This window comes from Globicephala melas, chromosome 4 (genome assembly GCF_963455315.2).
Source record: "Globicephala melas chromosome 4, mGloMel1.2, whole genome shotgun sequence".
Lineage (NCBI taxonomy): Eukaryota > Metazoa > Chordata > Mammalia > Artiodactyla > Delphinidae > Globicephala > Globicephala melas.
In genome coordinates, this window is record NC_083317.1 from 26,233,965 (window position 1) to 26,253,769 (window position 19,805).

Below are 19,805 nucleotides of genomic sequence, written 5' to 3' on the forward strand. Positions count from 1 at the left end.
CCTGGTGGTGCAGTGGTTAAGAATCTGCCTGCCAATGCTGGGGACATGGGTTCAATCCCCGGTCCAGGACGATCCCACATGCTGGGAGCAACTAAGCCTGTGTGCCACAACTACTGAGCCTGCACTGTAGAGCCTGCGAGCCACAACTACTGAGCCCCCATGCCACGACTACCAAAGCCTGTGTGCCTAGACCCTGTGCTCCGCAACAAGAGAAGCCACCACAATGAGAAGCCCGTGCACCGCAACAAAGAGTAGCCCCCGCTTGCTGCAACTAGAGAAAAGCCCGGTGGAGCAACGAAGACCCAAAGCAACCAACAATAAATAAATAAATAAATAATTAAAAAAAAGATTAACAACAGTGGTAAGTCATGTTGATAGTAAGGACTCTTGATATTTTGTAATGAGAATGACAGTTTACCTCTGTAGTCTTTCTCCTCAAAACCAGCAACTCCAGTCTAATCATTAGAAAAATATCATAAATTTCAACTGAGGGACATTTTACATAATATCTGATTTTAAAACTGTCAGGGTGCCCACGGAGCTGCAGCTGACCTACGAGTCTTCCTTACCAACATTATGCTCCAGCTCCTGCTTGGATTTACTCTTGGCAATGTGGTGGGAATGTATCTGGCTCAGAACTATGACATACCAAACCTGGCTAAAAAACTTGAAGAAATTAAAAAGGACGTGGATGCCAAGAAGAAACCCCCTAGTTCATGAGGCCGACTCCAGCACTGCCTCCTGGATAAACTGATTCTACTGTTCTTGAGGGCCTCCTTTACCATCTGAACCAAAAGCTTTTGTTTTCATCTCCAGCCTCAGCAATTTTCTTCTTTGCTAGACCCTGCATTGCCTTACAGCACAAATGGGGCCACAAGTTAAGAACAGCCCTTACTTTTCCAACATCCTCACTTCTTCCCTTCCTCCTTCCAGCCACTTGGGAGGTCCTGAGAATGGAATTATGGTGCTAGATTAGTAAACATGACCTTTAATTAGTAGTCTCTCCCTTATTCTTTGGGATTTCTACTACCGTTTTCAAAAGAAAAATTGATGAGTTTTGTATAGCTGATGAGATATAAATAATGCTGATTTCACAGTCTAGAAATTATATTGGGTGTTTAAACCTTTGGTACTAAATTATGTTGTTTCAAAGTAGTAATTAAAATGAAAATCTAGAAGCCAGTTTCTGGTGAGTTATCCACTAATTTTATGTTGTTGTCAGGAAGCTCCATAGTTGCTAATTTAACCAATAAATCAATTTGCTATTCATTAACCAAGAAACTCTGTTCTGAGAACCCCATCAGGAACTGGGGAATTGAAAAGTATTTAAAGTAATGGCCTTTGTCCTCAGTAGAATTCATAGTCTAGTATGCATGTTTTTTTCTAATGATGCATTTGATCTGGCTCTGTTCTCTCATAAGAATCATACTTATTTTATGGGATTACAGGCACATTTGACATTACATGGTAGATAAATGAGAAGTTGTCTATAAAGGAAATTTTATGCCTTTTTACATTAAAAAATGTATTTAAATTATTAAAAAAAAAACCCAAAAAACCTGTCAGGGTCATAAAATATAAGGAAAATATTAATATAATGTACCATAAGGGTTCATTAATTGCAAAAAATGTACCATACTAATGTAGGATGTTAAAATAAGGGAAAGAGGGTATAGGGATATACTATCTTCATAACTTTTCTGTAAATCTACAACTAGTCTAGAATAAAAAGTTTGCTAAAAAAAGTCCTTGAAGAAGGGATTGATGAACTAATTTTGGCTCAGATATCCACCTTGAACCAATGAGGTGAGGACAACAGTGATGAAGCCAAGCTCCAGGACATGGCAGCTTACTGTAGCCATAGTCATGTTGGGGTGTGTGTGTGTGTGTGTATGTGTCTGTGTGTGTATGTGTGTGTGTGTGTGTGTGTGTGTGTAGGGGGGCAGGAATGTTAATGAAGAAATCCAGGATAACAGTGCTGGGCAAATAATTTAATAAATGCCCATTAAATTTGGTTTCCTTCCTTATTCACATACTTTACATGGTTACTTCAGAGGTCTGTGGGATTCGTTCATTTTTTCCACTCCCGTTCCCTCTTCTCTCTCACACTAGGTTAGTGTCTGTTGCCCTCACCATGCCAATGTCCTTGGTATCCTCTGTGATATTGCTTCCAAGGGAATTGTCCAAGGCACTGACCCTGAGGGTACCAAAATACTGCTAGAAAAAATTTAATAGAAACTCTGGGAGATAAAGGTAAGAAATTAAACAGAAAGTAGAACAAAGCTAAAAAAGATGCATAATTTAAGAGACAGAAAAAAATCCGAGACCTGGAATTCCAGAAAAAAGGACAAAGAGAATGGAATGGAGAACATTGTCAAATAAAAAATACAAGATAGTTTCTTAGTGCTAGAAATAGTTAAAGACAGCACTGAGTTCTCAGTACAATGAATGAAAACACATCCCCAGACACATCACTGTGAAAATTCAAATTACAAAGGGTAAAGAGAAGACTCTCAAATTTTTCTTGAGAAAAAAAATGTGACCTACAGAAACATGACAAGTCTGGGATCATATTTTCCATCAACAATGTTGAATGTTGGAAGACAGTGAAGAAAGAGCTTTAAACTTCTAATGAATAATGTCTTAAGAGTCATAGAAAATTTCCTGCACCCTTGAAAGGGAGGTTATTTGAGGTTGGATTATATCCAAAAGGGGAAGAAAATTAAGACATAAAAAATCTTGGCATCCTTGAAATAGTGGAGCCAACTTGTCTCTAGAAGAACAGTGAAGGGAAACCGCTGAACTACAGTTATGCAGCAGGCCTGGAGTTCAGCCAGTTTACACTGAGGCAGCAGGAGAAAGGGGGATTCAATAGAACACCTATTATTTTATATCAACTGGTGCTGGCATAAAGGCAAAGAAAAATCACTACAGTTAGAAAACTGTGAAAAATATATCACAATAATCAATCTACGCTGCTTGGATCAGCAGAGAAGTACATTTACGTTCTTAATACTCTTATTGACTTTCATCCTTTACACCAACTTACAGATAAAGCATCGAAGAATTAATCATATGTATCTACTATTGAGCTTGACATTGCAAAAGTTATTACACAGATGATAGAAATTGCAGGAGAAAAGAACAGAGTGATGCTGAGATGAAAACTATGGTCATTAATATCTTCTTAAAAAGTGGGAAGAAAAATTATGGATATGACACATTTGGGTTTGCATTGGTATTTGGCCAAAGTATGCATTTGGTTTACTGCTGTACAATATACTGTCCACAGCTGTAGAAATAAAGAATAGAGATGTTAGTATTTTACTAAGTATACAAAGTAACTATATGAGGAACTCAAAATAGAAATATAACAACTGGTTGGCAGGGGGTTGGTGGTGAGCCAGCTCATTCCTCACTTATAATAAATTAGGTTATATGTAAAATTTATAAATGAGGAAATAGAATGAGAAGCATATTATTAAAAGATATGGAAGAAAAAATCAAGCAAAAATGATATAGGGGTAGAATAGCTGCTTCTTGGAAATGGGCTTGTGGATGGAAGAAGACGGAATAATGCATGTATTAATTTAATGAAGTGGGAAAAATCTTTAAAAGAGATATGAACTAGCAAAAATATGTTTTGTGGAGGTGACAGAATTATATTAATAGATCTTACTATAATTCGTCTCAGAGAGGAAATTGTGTTTGTTTAGAAATCTCTTGATTAATTGCTTCTAGCTGAAGTTCCTTTTGGCTTCTTCTGGTGATTGTACATACTATTTACATTCATCTAGTACTTCACTTTGTTTATATTAATTTAAAAAATACTATACAAATAAAATGTGACTCTTGTTAGTCTGGATCTTAATATGAACAGAACGTTAAAAACAATTTTATTTTATTATTTTTGGCTGTGTTGGGTCTTCACTGCTGCGCGCAGGCTTTCTCTAGTTGCAACGAACAGGGGCTACTTTTTGTCGCGGTGTGTGGGCTTCTCATTGCAGTGGCTTCTCGTTGCCAAGCACGGGCTCTAGGCGCATGGGCTTCAGTAGTGGTGGCACGTGGGCTCAGTAGTTGTGGCATGAGTTGTAGCTCAGGCTTAGTTGCTCTGTGGCATGTGGGATCTTCCCAGACCAGGGCTTGAACCCGTGTCCCCTGTGTTGGCAGTCAGATTCCTAACCACTGCACCACCGGGAAGCCCTAACAGCACATTTAGAATAGGAAATTCAAGGAGAGTTTGTTTACAAAGGGACTATTTACAAAGCTGCAGGAAGGGGGAACTAGAGTAATGGTGCATTGACCTAGAGCTCAGTAGCAACCAAGATGTCATCAGCCCCCAGGTCTAAAGAAACAAGGAGAGGGAATGGTTTCTTTAGTTCGGAAGGAATAAGTTGTGTAGGGTGTCACCACGAATGAGGTATTGACCTCTGGACTGAGGATACAGCCAGCTTAAGGTGACCTTGTAAGGAGAGATTTAGAGGAATAAATACACTAGTTTCATTCTTCTGCCTCTTTACCTCTGCTGCACAGCTTTCTATTGGTAGGAGCCAACTAGCAGACAGAAGTCATGGAATCTTGATATAGGTCAGCTTCCTGGGGCAGAGAGAGAGAACGGAGATAAGATCTACAGGTGAAAGTCGAGGATTTTTGATGTAGCTCAACGCAAGGGCCCTCAGCATTCACTTTTTCTTTCCTTCATTTTTTCTTTTTTTGATCTTGGGGTAAACTTGTGTTTTCAACAGAAGGGGACAAATAGATACACATTTCACGTTATAAAAACATAGCCATTATTTGAAATGGTTCAAGATACAGAAGAAAAAGTGCATTCATCTGACCATTAATGTTTTCTTTTTTGATGTTAACTTTGTTAGATTAAAAAAAATTCTAAATAAAAGTTGTCACTTACAGAACAAAAAACATAACTAAATCCTGTAAGAAACTGTTGGACTATATTTAGATATTCAGAACTAATTTGTTGATCATTTATTGTTTACTTTTATTTATTTATTTTGGCTGTGTTGGGTCTTTGTCACGGCGTGCGGGCTTTCTCTAGTTGCAGCGAGCGGGGACTACTCTTTGTTTTAGTGTGTGGGCTTTTCATCGCGGTGGCTACTCTTGTTATGGAGCATGGGTTCTAGGTGCGCGGGCTTCAGTAGTTGCAGCACACAGACTCAGTAGTTGCAGTGAGTGGGCCCTAGGCATGTGGGCTTCAGTAGTTGTGGCTCACGGGCTCTAGAGTGCAGGCTCAGTAGTTGTGGCGCATGCGCTTAGTTGCTCCAAGGCATGTAGGCTCTTCCAGGACCAGGGCTCGAACCCATGCCCCCTGCATTGGCAGGCAGATTCTTAACCACTGCACCACCAGGGAAGTCCCCTCATTTGTTGTTTAAACTGAAGCTGTGTTAACAATAGAGATAACAACATATTAAAAAACTTAAAAAAATTAATACTGTAGTGAACGCACAAAGTTCCTCAAACTGTATCCCCTAGAACGCTGTAGCATTTCACGAAGAGTAAGTTCTAGGAACCACAAGAAACTCGTGTAGACACAAGATTTGACATCAGGTACCTTTGTCACTTTTTGTCTATCCACTCTTAAAGGAGTCATTTCAGCATTCTTAATCTCATATTTTCTAATTTCTAAAATGGCACAGGTCAACATTTCAAATTTTTACGAAGTCCAGGCAGGATACTTAGATGAATAAAGCATGGTTTGTTAAGGACTGTGGTGAACTGGCGAACACATGTCCTGTCCACAGACCTCGGTGGCTTCCAGGCTCCAGGCCATCATTACCACATGGGGACACCAGCCTAGTGTAGCCAGATCTTTAAGTACTGATGGGCAATCTCCACATTTTAAAATGGGGCAAATAATTCTAAAGGTTTAAAAAGATGGTGTGTGCTAAACTGCACATCTCTGTAAGCCAGATTTCTTCTATGGCTGAGCAATTTGTAACCACTGGATTAACTAATTTTTAACTAATCTTCAAATACCATTATTACTGATGTTTTGTGATTCTATAGGACTAGATAAGAACTAAGAATAAGTCAGGGCCACCTATTAATAACTTTGATATCGATACATTGTTTCTGCCTGAATAACATTGTGGAATTTTAGTGCAGAATAGAAGTTAGTCATCTTCTGTTTTTGAATTATTATTAAGGTCTAACAACTATTTTCAGTTATCAAGAAAGAAGAGATCTTTGAAGACTCTAGTCTATAAATGAGAAAGCTTTTAAGAGACCTGTAAGTGGCATTTTTATGAAATGTTAATGCACACGTGTGGTGGATGGTTGAGGACCAACAGGATAAACCCCGGTGGGGTTGTAACTCTGGACTAGATTTATGGGACTCAACTCAATCACCAAGTGTATTACTAAAAGGATGGTAAAAGCCTGTGTAAGGATCCAGCTGTCTGTCACGTGACCTGATCTAGGGAAGAGATAAAAGCTTATATGGATCTTGTGGAAGCCTGCCAATACTTGTCTCCATAATACATGATAAAACTCTGACAGTAAACTACTCCTGGGGGGTTGGTATTAAATTAGAGAGGCGGCAGCTCTCCTTTCTGCTGTTTACAGATATCCAGGCATGGCTTTCTAATACGTTGCTAATTTAGAATCCAGAAGATGGAAGTTCTGTTTTAATATCTTCCAACACCTCATCTTTTCTATCTCTGCTGTTACATACTTCGTAAGTATGGAACTATTAAAGTGTGATATGATCCATTCGCTATGCTACAGCTTTCTTGGGATCATATCACACAGGTATAGATTAAAGATTGTCTTAAGAAAGATATCCCACTCTTTCTAGAAAATACGTAAATAAGTACTCGTGCTTTAGTCAGAGATAATTTTCGTCCTGAAAAATCAGAAATTCAGTCAGTCTAACTTAATGTTTAATAAGATGGAGACTTTTATTTTTCTAGTAGCAATCACCAGAATTGTTTTTACACAGAAGTGTCTTTATTTAGAAAAACAATGAGCTTTCTAATAGAGGAGGTGAATCTTGGTGTGCCCAGGGCAAAGGGAAGAGAAGGTGAGAGGGACACAACTAGGAAGAGGAAGAGAGAAGAAAGTAGAAGACTGCATTAGCATAATGTGAATCCTCCTCGAAAACTCCCAGAACCTTCAGCAAAGTCCCCTAAACTCACAAAATTAAAAAAATTCAGTTTAAAAAATTATGGTAAAATCTACATAACACAAAATATATCATTTTAACCATTGTAAAGTGTACAATGACATAAAGTGCATTCACAGTGTTGTGCAACCATTGTCATGATTCATCTCCAGAATTTATTCATCATCCCAAACTGAAAGTCTGTACTCATTTAACACTAAATTCTTATTCCCTACTCCCCCTGCTCCTGGCAACCATCATTCTCCTTTCTGTCTGTATGATTTTGATTACCTAGTACCTCATTTAAGCGGAGTCATACAATATTTGTTCTTTAGTGAGACATTATTATTTTTTAAACATCTTTATTGGAGTATAATTGCTTTACAATGGTGTGTTAGTTTCTTCTTTATAACAAAGTGAATCAGTTATACATATACATATGTTCCCATATCTCCTCCCTCTTGCGTCTCCCTCCCACCCACCCTCCCTATCCCACCCCTCTAGGTGGTCACAAAGCACCGAGCTGATCTCCCTGTGCTATGCGGCTGCTTCCCACTAGCTATCTGTTTTACATTTGGTAGTGTATATATGTCCATGCCACTCTCTCGCTTTGTCCCAGCTTACCCTTCCCCCTCCCCATATCCTCAAGTCCATTCTCTAGTAGGTCTGTGTCTTTATTCCCATCTTACCCTTAGGTTCTTCATGACCTTTTTTTTTTTTTTTTCTTAGATTCCATATATATGTGTTAGCATACGGTATTTGTTTTTCTCTTTCTGACTTACTTCACTCTGTATGACAGACTCTAGGTCCATCCATCTCACTACAAATAACTCAATTTCGTTTCTTTTAATGGCTGAGTAATATTCCATTGTATATATGTGACACATCTTCTTTATCCATTCATCTGTTGATGGACACTTAGGTTGCTTCCATGTCCTGGCTATTGTAAATAGAGCTGCAATGAACATTGTGGTACATGACTCTTTTTGAATTATTGTTTTCACAGGGTATATGCCCAGTAGTGGGATTGCTGGGTCATATGGTAGTTCTACTTTTAGTTTTTTAAGGAACCTCCATACTGTTCTCAATAGTGGCTGTATCAATTTACATTCCCACCAACAGTGCAAGAGTGTTCCCTTTTCTCCACACCCTCTCCAGCATTTATTTTTTCTAGATTTTTTGATGATGGCCATTCTGACCGGTGTGAGATGATTCTCATTGTAGTTTTGATTTACATTTCTCTAATGATTAATGATGTTGAGCATTCTTTCATGTGTTTGTTGGCAATCTGTATATCTTCTTTGGAGAAGTGTCTATTTAGGGCTTCTGCCCATTTTTGGATTGGGTTGTTCGTTTTTTTGTTATTGAGCTGCTTGTAAATCTTGGAGATTAATCCTTTGTCAGTTGCTTCATTTGCAAATATTTTCTCCCATTCTGAGGGTTGTCTTTTTGTCCTTTTTATGGTTTCCTTTGCTGTGCAAAAGCTTTTAAGTTTCATTAGGTCCCATTTGTTTATTTTTGTTTTTACTTCCATTACCCTAGGAGGTGGGTCAAAAAGGATCTTGCTGTGATTTATGTCATAGAGTGTTCTGCCTATGTTTTCCTCTAAGAGTTTGATAGTTTCTGGCCTTACATTTAGGTCTTTAATCCATTTTGAGCTTGTTTTTGTGTATGGTGTTAGGGAGTGTTCTAATCTCATACTTTTACATGTACCTGTCCAGTTTTCCCAGCACCACTTATTGAAGAGGCTGTCTTTTCTCCACTGTATATTCTGTTTTTTGTTTTTTTTTTTTGCTGTACATGGGCATCTCACTGTTGTGGCCTCTCCCGTTGTGGAGCACAGGCTCCGGACGCACAGGCTCAGCGGCCATGGCTCACGGGCCTAGCCACTCCGTGGCATGTGGGATCTTCCCAGACCGGGGCACAAACCCATGTCCCCTGCATCAGCAGGCAGACTCTCAACCACTGCACCACCAAGGAAGCCCCTCTCCACTGTATATTCTTGCCTCCTTTATCAAAGATAAGGTGACCATATGTGCGTGGGTTTATCTCTGGGCTTTCTATCCTGTTCCCTTGATCTATATTTCTGTTTTTGTGCCAGTACCATACTGTCTTGATTACTGTAGCTTTGTAGTATAGTCTGAAGTCAGGGAACCTGATTCCTCCAGATCCATTTTTCGTTCTCAAGATTGCTTTTGCTATTCGGAGTATTTTGTGTTTCCATACAAATTGTGAAATTTTTTGTTCTAGTTCTGTGAAAAATGCCATGGGTAGTTTGATAGGGATTGCACTGAATCTGTAGAGTGCTTTGGGTAGTCTAGTCATTTTCACAATGTTGATTCTTCCAATCCAAGAACATGGTATATCTCTCCATCTATTTGTATCATCTTTAATTTCTTTCATCAGTGTCTAGTGAGAAATTCTTATTGAGCTTATTTTGTGTTGGGGAAATCAATGAAAGGGGCATATTTCACATGAGGGACAACGTGGTCGGGTCAGAGGATTCTGAAGAAATCGCAAGAGCCTGGAGGAAGAGGAGGTGGCTCCAGGAATATGACAGACGTTGAAACTAGACCCACAAAGCCAGCTCTGGTACACAAACGTGATTAGTTTATAGAATGTCTTAAAACATTTAAATTATATGACATCATTCAAAATTGGGAAGATTTTAATAGAGATCCAGATATCTTGCCCATCTTGTAAAATCTGGCAGTAATGGGCATACATTTCCCCAGCTACAATCAGATGGGCAGCAGATGCACACTCCAGCTCTTTCCTTATAATTCATAGTGCTTTATTTATTCATTTGTAATTTATTCAAAGGATGAATAACATTCATAGTAATCTGAATAGTAATTTTGAAATAGGTGTTTAGATCTCCACATATATAGAGATGCATCCAAGTTTATCCAGATCTTGAGTGGCAGGGAGGCTTCATATGACATCTGGGCTACAAACCGAAAAAAGGCATTTATTGGGAGGATAGAGAGTTGTCCCGCAGACACCAGTAGAGGCAGATCAGTGGGTTTTGTGGAAACCCTGGAGAGCAGTCAGGCAGCCAAGCAGACCCCTTGTCTAGCTGTCATTCATCAGGGAAAGCATGCTCTCTGTTTTTTGCATCTTCTAGGTGTCCACTTTATTCATATTCATATTGCTGTGTGTCTGCATTGCTTCTTCAGGCCAAAATTGTTTTTCTAACATGGCTCTTGTAGGAGCTTACAGTTCCTGCTTGTTCAAGTGCCACCAATCAACTGATTATAGATTCTGAATCCCAATTCCATTTCCCTAAAGAGAGAAGTTAGTGGCTTGGTTTATGTCCACTCAGTCACAACTCTGATTTAGCTGTGGCTGGAGTGGGACATTCTGGGCAGGTTTTCACTGACTTCAGGTTGACAGTCGTGCATCTTTGCTTTCTGCCCTGTAAAGATCCTTGGATGCTAGTTATGCCGCTGGGAGTGAGCTCACTTTGTCCATGTACATTGGCGTGTAAGGACGTGGAAGTCAACATCCCTGTGAATTCATACTCCCTCAAAGAGTAAGGAGTGAGGGTGGCTGCATAAGTGCATCTGCTTTCCCTCCTTCTGGCATGTAATTCTACGAGGTGTTCTGAGACTTTTCTGGAAGAGAAAGCAGAATTGAGCCCCTTGTGTCCTCAGCGTCAGTCTCAATAACATGCCCTGCTATTGGCTCTTCCTCCTTCCATCTCACTCTTCTCATCCCCTCACTCCTACTCACTGGAATCACTTCTCCCCAATGCTAGCTCCCTTCTGATATCTAAGTCAACCTACTCACAAGCCCTATCACAGACTCTGCTTTTCGGGAAAGCTGTGCTGAGACAGTCTGGTTTGTCAGGTGTTTACCCATTTGTTCTGGGGTAACTTATGTCCTCCAAAAGGATAAGTTGAAGTCCTAACTACTAGTACCTCAGAAGGTGACCTTATTTGGAAATAGGGCTGTTGCAGATGTGATTAGTTAAAGTGAGTGCACACTGTGGTATGTTGGGTCCTTAATCCAGTATGATTCTGGTCCTTACAAGAAGAAAAAAGACACAGATACATGAGGGGAGAACACCATGTGATGACGGAGCAGAGATGGAAGTGATTTAGTTGTAAGACAAGGAACATCAAGAATTGTCAGCAACCACCAGAAGCTAGGAATAGGCAAGGGAGAATCCTCCCTTGATTTCAGACTTCAAGCCTCTAGAATTATGAGATAATAAATTTCTATAATTTTAAGCCTCCTGGTTTGTAGTTCTTTGTTACAGAATCCTAGGAAACTGATACCCCGTTGTTGTAACTTCTGTTGCCAGATACTGAGCACATGTATGTAGCCTACTGACCACTTATCAAGGACCAGACTGGTAATGAAGTGGCTTTGATTAGGCTCCTTAAAAGGGGGATATGGCTGCAGTGAAAACCATGGGCATCTACAACATAAGTGGAAATGTTTGTTAAAAGGTAAAATGATGATAACTGAAAAAATAAAATGAGAATTGATTTAAAGTCTATCAGAAAAACAGTAGAACAAAATTCTGTTAAGACTGTACTAGTGAGAATGCTATGTTTTCCCCATTTCTTTTATTTTCTTCTGGACACACAATTAGACTATGTTTCCTGGGCTCATCTCTGGTTAGACAAGGTTATATGACAAAATTTTGGCCAGAAACTGATTTAACTCAATAAGTTGATAAGCATATTTCAGATGCCAGGAACATAGAACAATATTGATTAATAAGAAGAAATATGATAAAAATAGCAATAAAATATCTGTAAGTTAATAATAGAGATTTCTTAATCAGTATAATACCTCAGATCTCCTCAGGCATTTAACTCTCTTTTGATATCTAAACCAACTCATCCTTTTTAAACTCTAGGATCAGATAAGGGCTCACAGACAAAGGCATGTTTGTGGAGCTCACTGATATTATGAGGGGTGTAGATGAAGGGTTTTTGCAAGAAGAAGCTTAAAGTGGATGTTGTATCTTTTGGAATCAAACTATTGGTTTTTATTTCTTCAAGATTCTTTGGATAAGGTATTGTTGTGTCCATTTAAAATTTCTTCACCATAAAAATCATTAGCTGTAGACATAGCAGCAGAAGCAGTAAATACCTGCTTAATAATTGGGTAAGATACTGTGCTGGGTACATGAATTATATGGAAACACATTGACCTTGAGGAGTTTATAATCTCATAAACTCTGACTGCAGTGTGGAGAAAAATGAGACAAAACCAACAATGGATGGGAGGAGAACAAATAGGAATTTATTGCAATAGTAGAGAGTTTGACTAGACTAGCGGTGGTAGAAATGGAGAGAATTAGTGGGTTTGAGAAATACTTGGGAGATAAAATCCATGAGAATCAGTGATGGATTGAGTGAGGTGTGGGTAGGTGTTGGAGATGGCTCTTAGGACTGGGATTCTCTCAGATGGAGAGACGGTGGTGTCTTTGGCTATAATGTGGAGCACTGGAATGGAGATGCATTTGGAGTCAAACTTATTGAATCTGAGGCATATTTTTGGTAGGTGCTTATATAGGCAGCTGAAGCTCAGAGGAGTGGTCTGAATTGTAGATAGAAATGTAGAGCATTTGATTATGAGCAGTAATTGAAGCCACAGTGTAGATGAATTTTATTATGGTGAGAGGGCAGAGTGAGCAGACAAGGCACCCTAGGGATAATATTGGGGAGTCTACAGAGCTTAGTAATTGAGAAGAGAAGAATAATCCTGCAAGCAATTGCCAGACTTACACAGGTTCATAGACCCAGGGTCCCTTGCATGAATGGGGGGACGCTGGGCCTCATTGAGAAAGGACCTTGCTACACAGCAAAAAATATATAATATAAATATTCCTCCTAAACGTCAAGAGAGAGGCCCGTGGCCTCCTCCCAGGATGCTTGTGCACTGGGGAAGAGTAAATAATCAGATTTTTAGGGATTTCTGGACACTGACTTTAAACTGATATGAATTCATAGAGATCCTAAATGCTGTCAGAGTTCACCTATCAGAGTTGGGGCTTAATAAGATCAGGTGATCAGTGGAGTTTTGACTTGTATCAACTGAACACTAGGCCTTGTGGGTCTCTAAATGCACCTTGTGGTTATTTCTCAGTTCCAGAATGTGTGACTGGCATGGACATACTCAGAAACTGGCAGAGTTCCCATATTGGTTCCCTGATCTGTGGTAGGAAATCCCAATTTAGGTCACCTGAGTTGTTTCCACCTATCAAAATAGTAAACCAAAAAGTAATACCATATTCCTAGAAAAACTGCAAAGATTAATACCCTCATCAAAGACTTGAAAGATGCAGGGGTGGTGGTTTCTACCGTATCCTCATTCAACTTACCTGTTTGGCCTGTGCAGAAGACAAATGGATCTTGGAGAATGATAGTGATTATTGCAAATGTAATCTGGTGGTGATTTCAATTGCAGCTGCTGTTCCAGATATGCTTTATTGTTTAAACAAATCATCCCATATCCTGGAACCTGGTATGTAGCTATTAAACATGGCAAATGATTGTTTCTTTATACCTGTTATTAAAGACCATAAGACAGAATGTACTTTCAGCTGACAGGGTAGCACTACAACTTCACTGTTTTTTCAGGGCTATTTCAGCTCTCCTGGCTTACGTCATATTCTAGTCTGCAGGGACCTTGATCACCTCTCCATTCCATAGGGCATCACACTGAATCATTTCATTGATGAGAGCATGCTGATTGGACTAGGTGATAAGGAGTAGTAATGATTCTAGACACCTTGTTAAGGTACAAACATGCCTGAGGGTGGGAGATAAATACCACAAAATTCAGTGATCTGCCAGCACTGTGAAATTTCTTAGGGGTCCAGTGTCTGGGATACTTCCAGATATCTTTTCCAGGCTTAAGGATAAGTTTCTGCATTTTGCCTCTTCTACCGTGAAGAAAGAGGTATGATGCCTAGTAAGCCTCTTTGGCCTTTAGAGGTAACATGCTCTTCATTCAGCTATGCTATTCTGACCCACTTACCAGGTGACTTGAAAAGCTTTCAGTATTGAAAGAGTTAGAGAAGGCCCTATAATAAATTCAGACTTCTCTGCAAGTTGTTCTCCCACTTGGGCAAATATAGGATATGTGATTGTGCTTGAAGTTTGAGTGGTGGATAGGGTTGCTCTGTGGGGCCTTTGGCAGGATCCTATAGGTAAATCATAGCACATTGACCTTTAGGATTTTGTTTTTGTTTTTTTGCGGTATGCGGGCCTCTCACTGTCGTGGACTCTCCTGTTGCGGAGCACAGGCTCCAGACGTGCAGGCTCAGTGGCCATGGCTCACGGGCCAAGCCACTCCGCGTCACGTGGGATCTTCCCGGACTGGGGCACGAAGCTGTGTCCCCCTGCATCGGCAGGCGGACTCTCAACCACTGCACCACCAGGGAAGCCCTCATTTTTTTTTTTTTAACATCTTTATTGGAGTATAATTTCTTTACAATATTCTGTTAGTCTCTGCTTTATAATAAAGTGAATCAGCTATATGTATACATATATCCCCATATCCCCTTACTCTTGCATCTCCCTCCCACCCTCCCTAGACCACCCCTCTAGGTGGTCAAAAAGCACGGAGCTGATCTCCCTGTGCTATGCAGCTGCTTCCCGCTAGCTATCTATTTTACATCTGGTAGTGTATATATGTCCATGCTACTCTCTCACTTCGTCCCAGCTTACCCTTCCCCCTCCCTGTGTCCTCAAGTGCATTCTCTACGTCTGCATCTTTATTCTCTACGTCTGCGTCTTTATTCCTGTCCTGCCCCTAGGTTCTTCGGATGTTTTTTTTTAGATTTCATATCTGTGTGTTAGCATACGGCATTTGTTTTTCTTTTTCTGACTTACTTCACTCTGTATGAAGACTCTGTATGACAGACTCTAGGTCCATCCACCTCACTACAAATAACTCAATTTCATTTCTTTTTATGGCTGAGTAATATTCCATTGTATATATGTGCCACATCTTCTTTATCCATTCATCTGTCTTCTTTGGAGAATGTCTATTTAGGTCTTCTGCCTATTTTTGGATTGGGTTGTTTGTTTTTTTAATATTGAGCTGCATGAGCTGTTTATATATTTTGGAGATTAATCCTTTGTCAGTTGCTTCATTTGCAAATACTTTCTCCCATTCTGAGGGTTGTCTTTTGGTCTTCTTTATGGTTTCCTTTGCTGCGCAAAAGCTTTTAAGTTTCATTAGGTCCCATTTGTTTATTTTTGTTTTTATTTCCATTACTCTAGGAGGTGGATCAAAAAAGATCTTGCTGTGATTTATGTCAAAGAGTGTTCTTCCTATGTTTTCCTCTAAGAGTTTTATAGGGTCCTGGTCTTACATTTAGGTCTCTAATCCATTTTGAGTTTATTTTTGTGTATGGTGTTAGGGAGTGTTCTAATTTCATTCTTTTACATGTAGCTGTCCAGTTTTCCCAGCACCACTTATTGAAGAGACTGTCTTTTCTCCATTGTATATTCTTGCCTCCTTTGTCATAGATTAGTTGACCATAGGTGCGTGGCTTTATCTGTGGGCTTTCTATCCTGTTCCGTCGACCTATTTTTCTGTTTTTGTGGCAGTACCATACTGTCTTGATTATTGTAGCTTTGTAGTATAGTCAGAAGTCCAGGAGCCTGATTCCTCCAGCTCTGTTATTTTCCCCTCCGGACTGCTTTGGCTATTCAGGGTCTTTCGTGTCTCCATACAAATTTTAAGATTTTTTGTTCTAGTTCTGTAAAAAATGCCATTGGTAATTTGATAGGGATTGCATTGAATCTTTAGATAGCTTTGGGTAGTATAGTCATTTTCACAATGTTGATTCTTCCAATCCAAGAACATGGTATATCTCTCCATATGTTGCTATCATCTTTAATTTCTTTCATCAGTGTCTTATAGTTTTCTGCATACAGGTCTTTTGTCTCCCTAGGTAGGTTTATTCCTAGATACTTTATTCTTTTTGTTGCAGTGGTAAATGTGAATGTTTCCTTAATTTCTCTTTCAGATTTTTCATCATTAGTGTATAGGAATGCAAGAGATTTCTGTGCATTAATTTTGTATCATGCAACTTTACCAGATTCATTGATTAGCTCTAGTAGTTTTCTGGTGGCATTTTTACGAGTCTCTATGTATAGTATCATGTCATCTGCAAACAGTGACAGTTTTACTTCTTTTTTCCAATTTGTTTTCCTTTTCTTTCTTTTTCTTCTCTGATTGCTGTGGCTAGGACTTCCAAAACTATGTTGAATAATAGTGGTGAGAGTTGACATCCTTGTCTTGTTCCTGATCTTAGAGGAAATGCTTTCAGTTTTTCACCATTGAGGATGATGTTTGCTGTGGGTTTGTCATATATGGCCTTTATTATGTTGAGGTAGCTTCTCTCTATGCCCACTTTCTGGGAGTTTTTATCACAGATGGGTGTTGAATTTTGTCAAAAGCTTTTCCTGCATCTATTGAGATGATCATATGGTTTTTATTCTTCAATTTGTTAATATGGTGTGTCAAATTGATTGATTTGCATATATTGTAGAATCCTTGCATCTCTGGGATAAATCCCACTTGATCATGGTGTATGATCCTTTTAATGTGTTGTTGGAATCTGTTTCCTAGTATTTTCTTGAGGATTTTTGCATCTATATTCATCAGTGATATTGGTCTGTAATTTTCTTTTCTTTTCTTTTCTTTTTTTGTGGCACGCAGGCCTCTCACTGTTATGGCCTCTCCTGTTGTGGAGCACAGGCTCCGGATGTGCAGGCTCAGCGGCCATGGCTCACGGGCCCAGCTGCTCCGTGGCATGTGGGACCTGCCCAGACCGGGACACGAACCCATGTCCCTTGCATTGGCTGGAGGACTCTCAACCACTGCTCCACCAGGGAAGCCCTGTAATTTTCTTGTTTTGTAATGTCTTTGTCTGGTTTAGGTATCAGGATTATGGTGGCCTCATGGTTTGGGAGTTTTCCTTCCTCTGCAATATTTTGGAAGAGTTTGAGAAGGATGGGTGTTAGCTCTTCTCTAAATGTTTGATAGAATTCACCTGTGAAGTGATCTGCTTCTGGACTTTTGTTTGTTGGAAGATTTTTAATCACACTTTCAACTTCATTACTTGTGATTGGTCTGTTCATATTTTCTATTTCTTCCTGGTTCAGTCTTGGAAGGTTATACCATTCTAAGAATTTGTCCATTTCTTCCAGGTTGTACATTTTATTGGTATAGAGTTGCTTGTCATAGTCTCTTAGGATGCTTTGTATTTCTGCAGTGTCTGTTGTATATTCTCCTTTTTTATTTCTAATTTTATTGATTTGAGTCCTCTCCCTCTTTTTCTTGATGAGTCTGGCTAATGGTTTATCAATTTTGTTTATCTTCTCAAAAACCAGCTTTTAATTTTATTGATCTTTGTTATTGTTTTGTTTCTATTTCATTTATTTCTGCTCTGATATTTATGATTTATTTCCTTCTACTAAGTTTGGTTTTTGTTTGTTCTTCTTTCTATAGTTCTTTTAGTTTTAAAGTTAAATTGTTTATTTGAGATGTTTGTTGTTTCTTGAGGTAAGATTGTATTGCTATAAACTTCCCTCTTAGAACTGCTTTTGCTGCATCCCATATGTTTTGGATCATCGTGTTTTCATCGTCATTTGTCTCTAGGTTTTTTTTTTATTTCCTTTTTGATTTCTTCAGTGATCTCTTGGTTATTAAATAACATATTGTTTAGCCTCCATGTGTTTGTGTTTTTTACATTTTCTCCATGTTATTGATTTCTAATCTCATAGTGTTGTGGTCAGAAAAGATGCTTGATATGATTTCAGTTTTCTTAAATTTACTGAGACTTGATTTGTGACCCAAAATGTGATCAATCCTGGAGAATGTTCCATGTGCACTTGAGAAGAAAGTGTAATCTGCTGTTTTTGGATGGAATGTCCTATAAATATCAATTAAATCTATCTGGTCTATTGTGTCATTTGAAGCTTGTGTTCCCTTTTTAATTTTCAGTTTGGATTATCTGTCCATTGGTGTAAGTGAGGTGTTAAAGTCTCCCACTATTATTGTGTTACTGTCAATTTCCTCTCTTTTAGCTGTTAGCACTTGCCTTATGTATTGGGGTGCTCCTATGTTGGGTGCATATATATTTATAATTGTTATATCTTCTTCTTGGTTTGATCCCTTGATCATTATGTAGTGTCCTTCTTTGTCTCTTGTAACAATGTTTGTTTTAAAGTCTATTTTATCTGAGTATTGCTACTCCAGCTTTCTTTTGATTTCCATTTGCATGGAATGTCTTTTTCCATCCCCTTATTTTCAGTCTGTATGTGTCCCTAGGTTTGAAGTGGGTCTCTTGTAGATAGCATGTATATGGGTCTTGTTTCTGTACCCATTCAGCGAGCCTGTTCCTTTTGGTTGGAGCATTTAATCCATTCATGTTTAAGGTAAGTATCGATATGTATGTTCCTATTACCATTTTCTTAATTGTTTTGCGTTTGTTTTTGTAGGTCCTTTTCTTCTCTTGTGTTTCCCACTTAGAGAAGTTCCTTTAGCATGTGTTGTAGAGCTGGTTTTGTGGTGCTGAATTCTCTTAGCTTTTGCTTTCTGTAAAGCTTTTGAATTCTCCATCGAATCTGAATGAGATCCTTGCCGGGTAGAGTAATCTTGGTTATAGGTTCTTCCCTTTCATCACTTTAAGTATATCATGCCACTCCCTTCTGGCTTGTAGAGTTTCTGCTGAGAAATTAGCTGTTAAACTTATGGGAGTTCCCTTTTATGTTATTTGTCATATTTTCCTGCTGCTTTCAATAATTTTTCTTTGTCTTTAATTTTTGCCAATTTGATTACTATGTGTCTCGGTGTGTTTCTCCTTGGGTTTATCCTGCGTGGGACTCTCTGTGCTTCCTGGACTTGGGTGGCTATTTCCTTTCCTATGTTAGGGCAGTTTTCGACTATAATCTCTTCAAATATTTTCTCAGGTCCTTTCTCTCTCTCTTCTCCTTCTGGAACCCCATAATGCAAATGTTGTTGCATTTAATGTTTTCCCAGAGTTCTCTTAGGCTGTCTTCATTTCTTTTCATTCTTTTTTCTTTAATCTGTTCCACAGCAGTGAATTCCCCCATTTTGTCTTCCAGGTCGCTTATCCATTCTTCTGCCTCAGTTATTCTGCTATTGATTCCTTGTAGTGTAGTTTTCATTTCAGTTATTGTATTGTTCATCTCTGTTTGTTTGTTCTTTAATTCTTCTAGGTCTTTGTTAAACATATCTTGCATCTTCTCGATCTTTGCCTCCATTCTTTTTCAACGTCCTGGATCATCTTCATTATCATTATTCTGAATTCTTTTTCTGGAAGTTTGCATATCTCCACTTCATTTAGTTATTTTTCTGGGGTTTTATCTTGTTCCTTCATCCGGTACATAACCCTCTGCCTTGTCATCTTGTCTATCTTTCTGTGAATGTGGTTTTTGTTCCACAGGCTGCAAGATTGTAGTTCTTCTTGCTTCTGCTTTCTGCCCTGTGGACAACTGTGGACTCTTCAGCCAGTAAATCAATAAGCAAGGAAAGGTTTAACTCAACTGGCTGAGGCGATTGATCCTGACTATAAGAGGAAATTAGATTGCTTCAATCTAATGGGGGTAAGGAGGACTATTTCTGGAATGCAGGACATCCCTTGAGGTGCTACTTACTACCCTTATATCCTCTGAATGAA

General features: G+C 39.0%; 1 protein-coding gene across 1 annotated transcript; it reads left to right on the top strand.

Moving 5' to 3' along the window:
• The first annotated feature begins 537 nt into the window (after positions 1 to 537).
• Positions 538 to 1,477, top strand: LOC115864266 (short transmembrane mitochondrial protein 1-like). The gene has a single exon (XM_060297553.1). The coding sequence runs from the start codon at positions 577 to 579 to the stop codon at positions 718 to 720; it is 144 nt and encodes a 47-aa protein (XP_060153536.1). The 5' UTR covers positions 538 to 576; the 3' UTR covers positions 721 to 1,477.
• Positions 1,478 to 19,805: the final 18,328 nt, after the last annotated feature.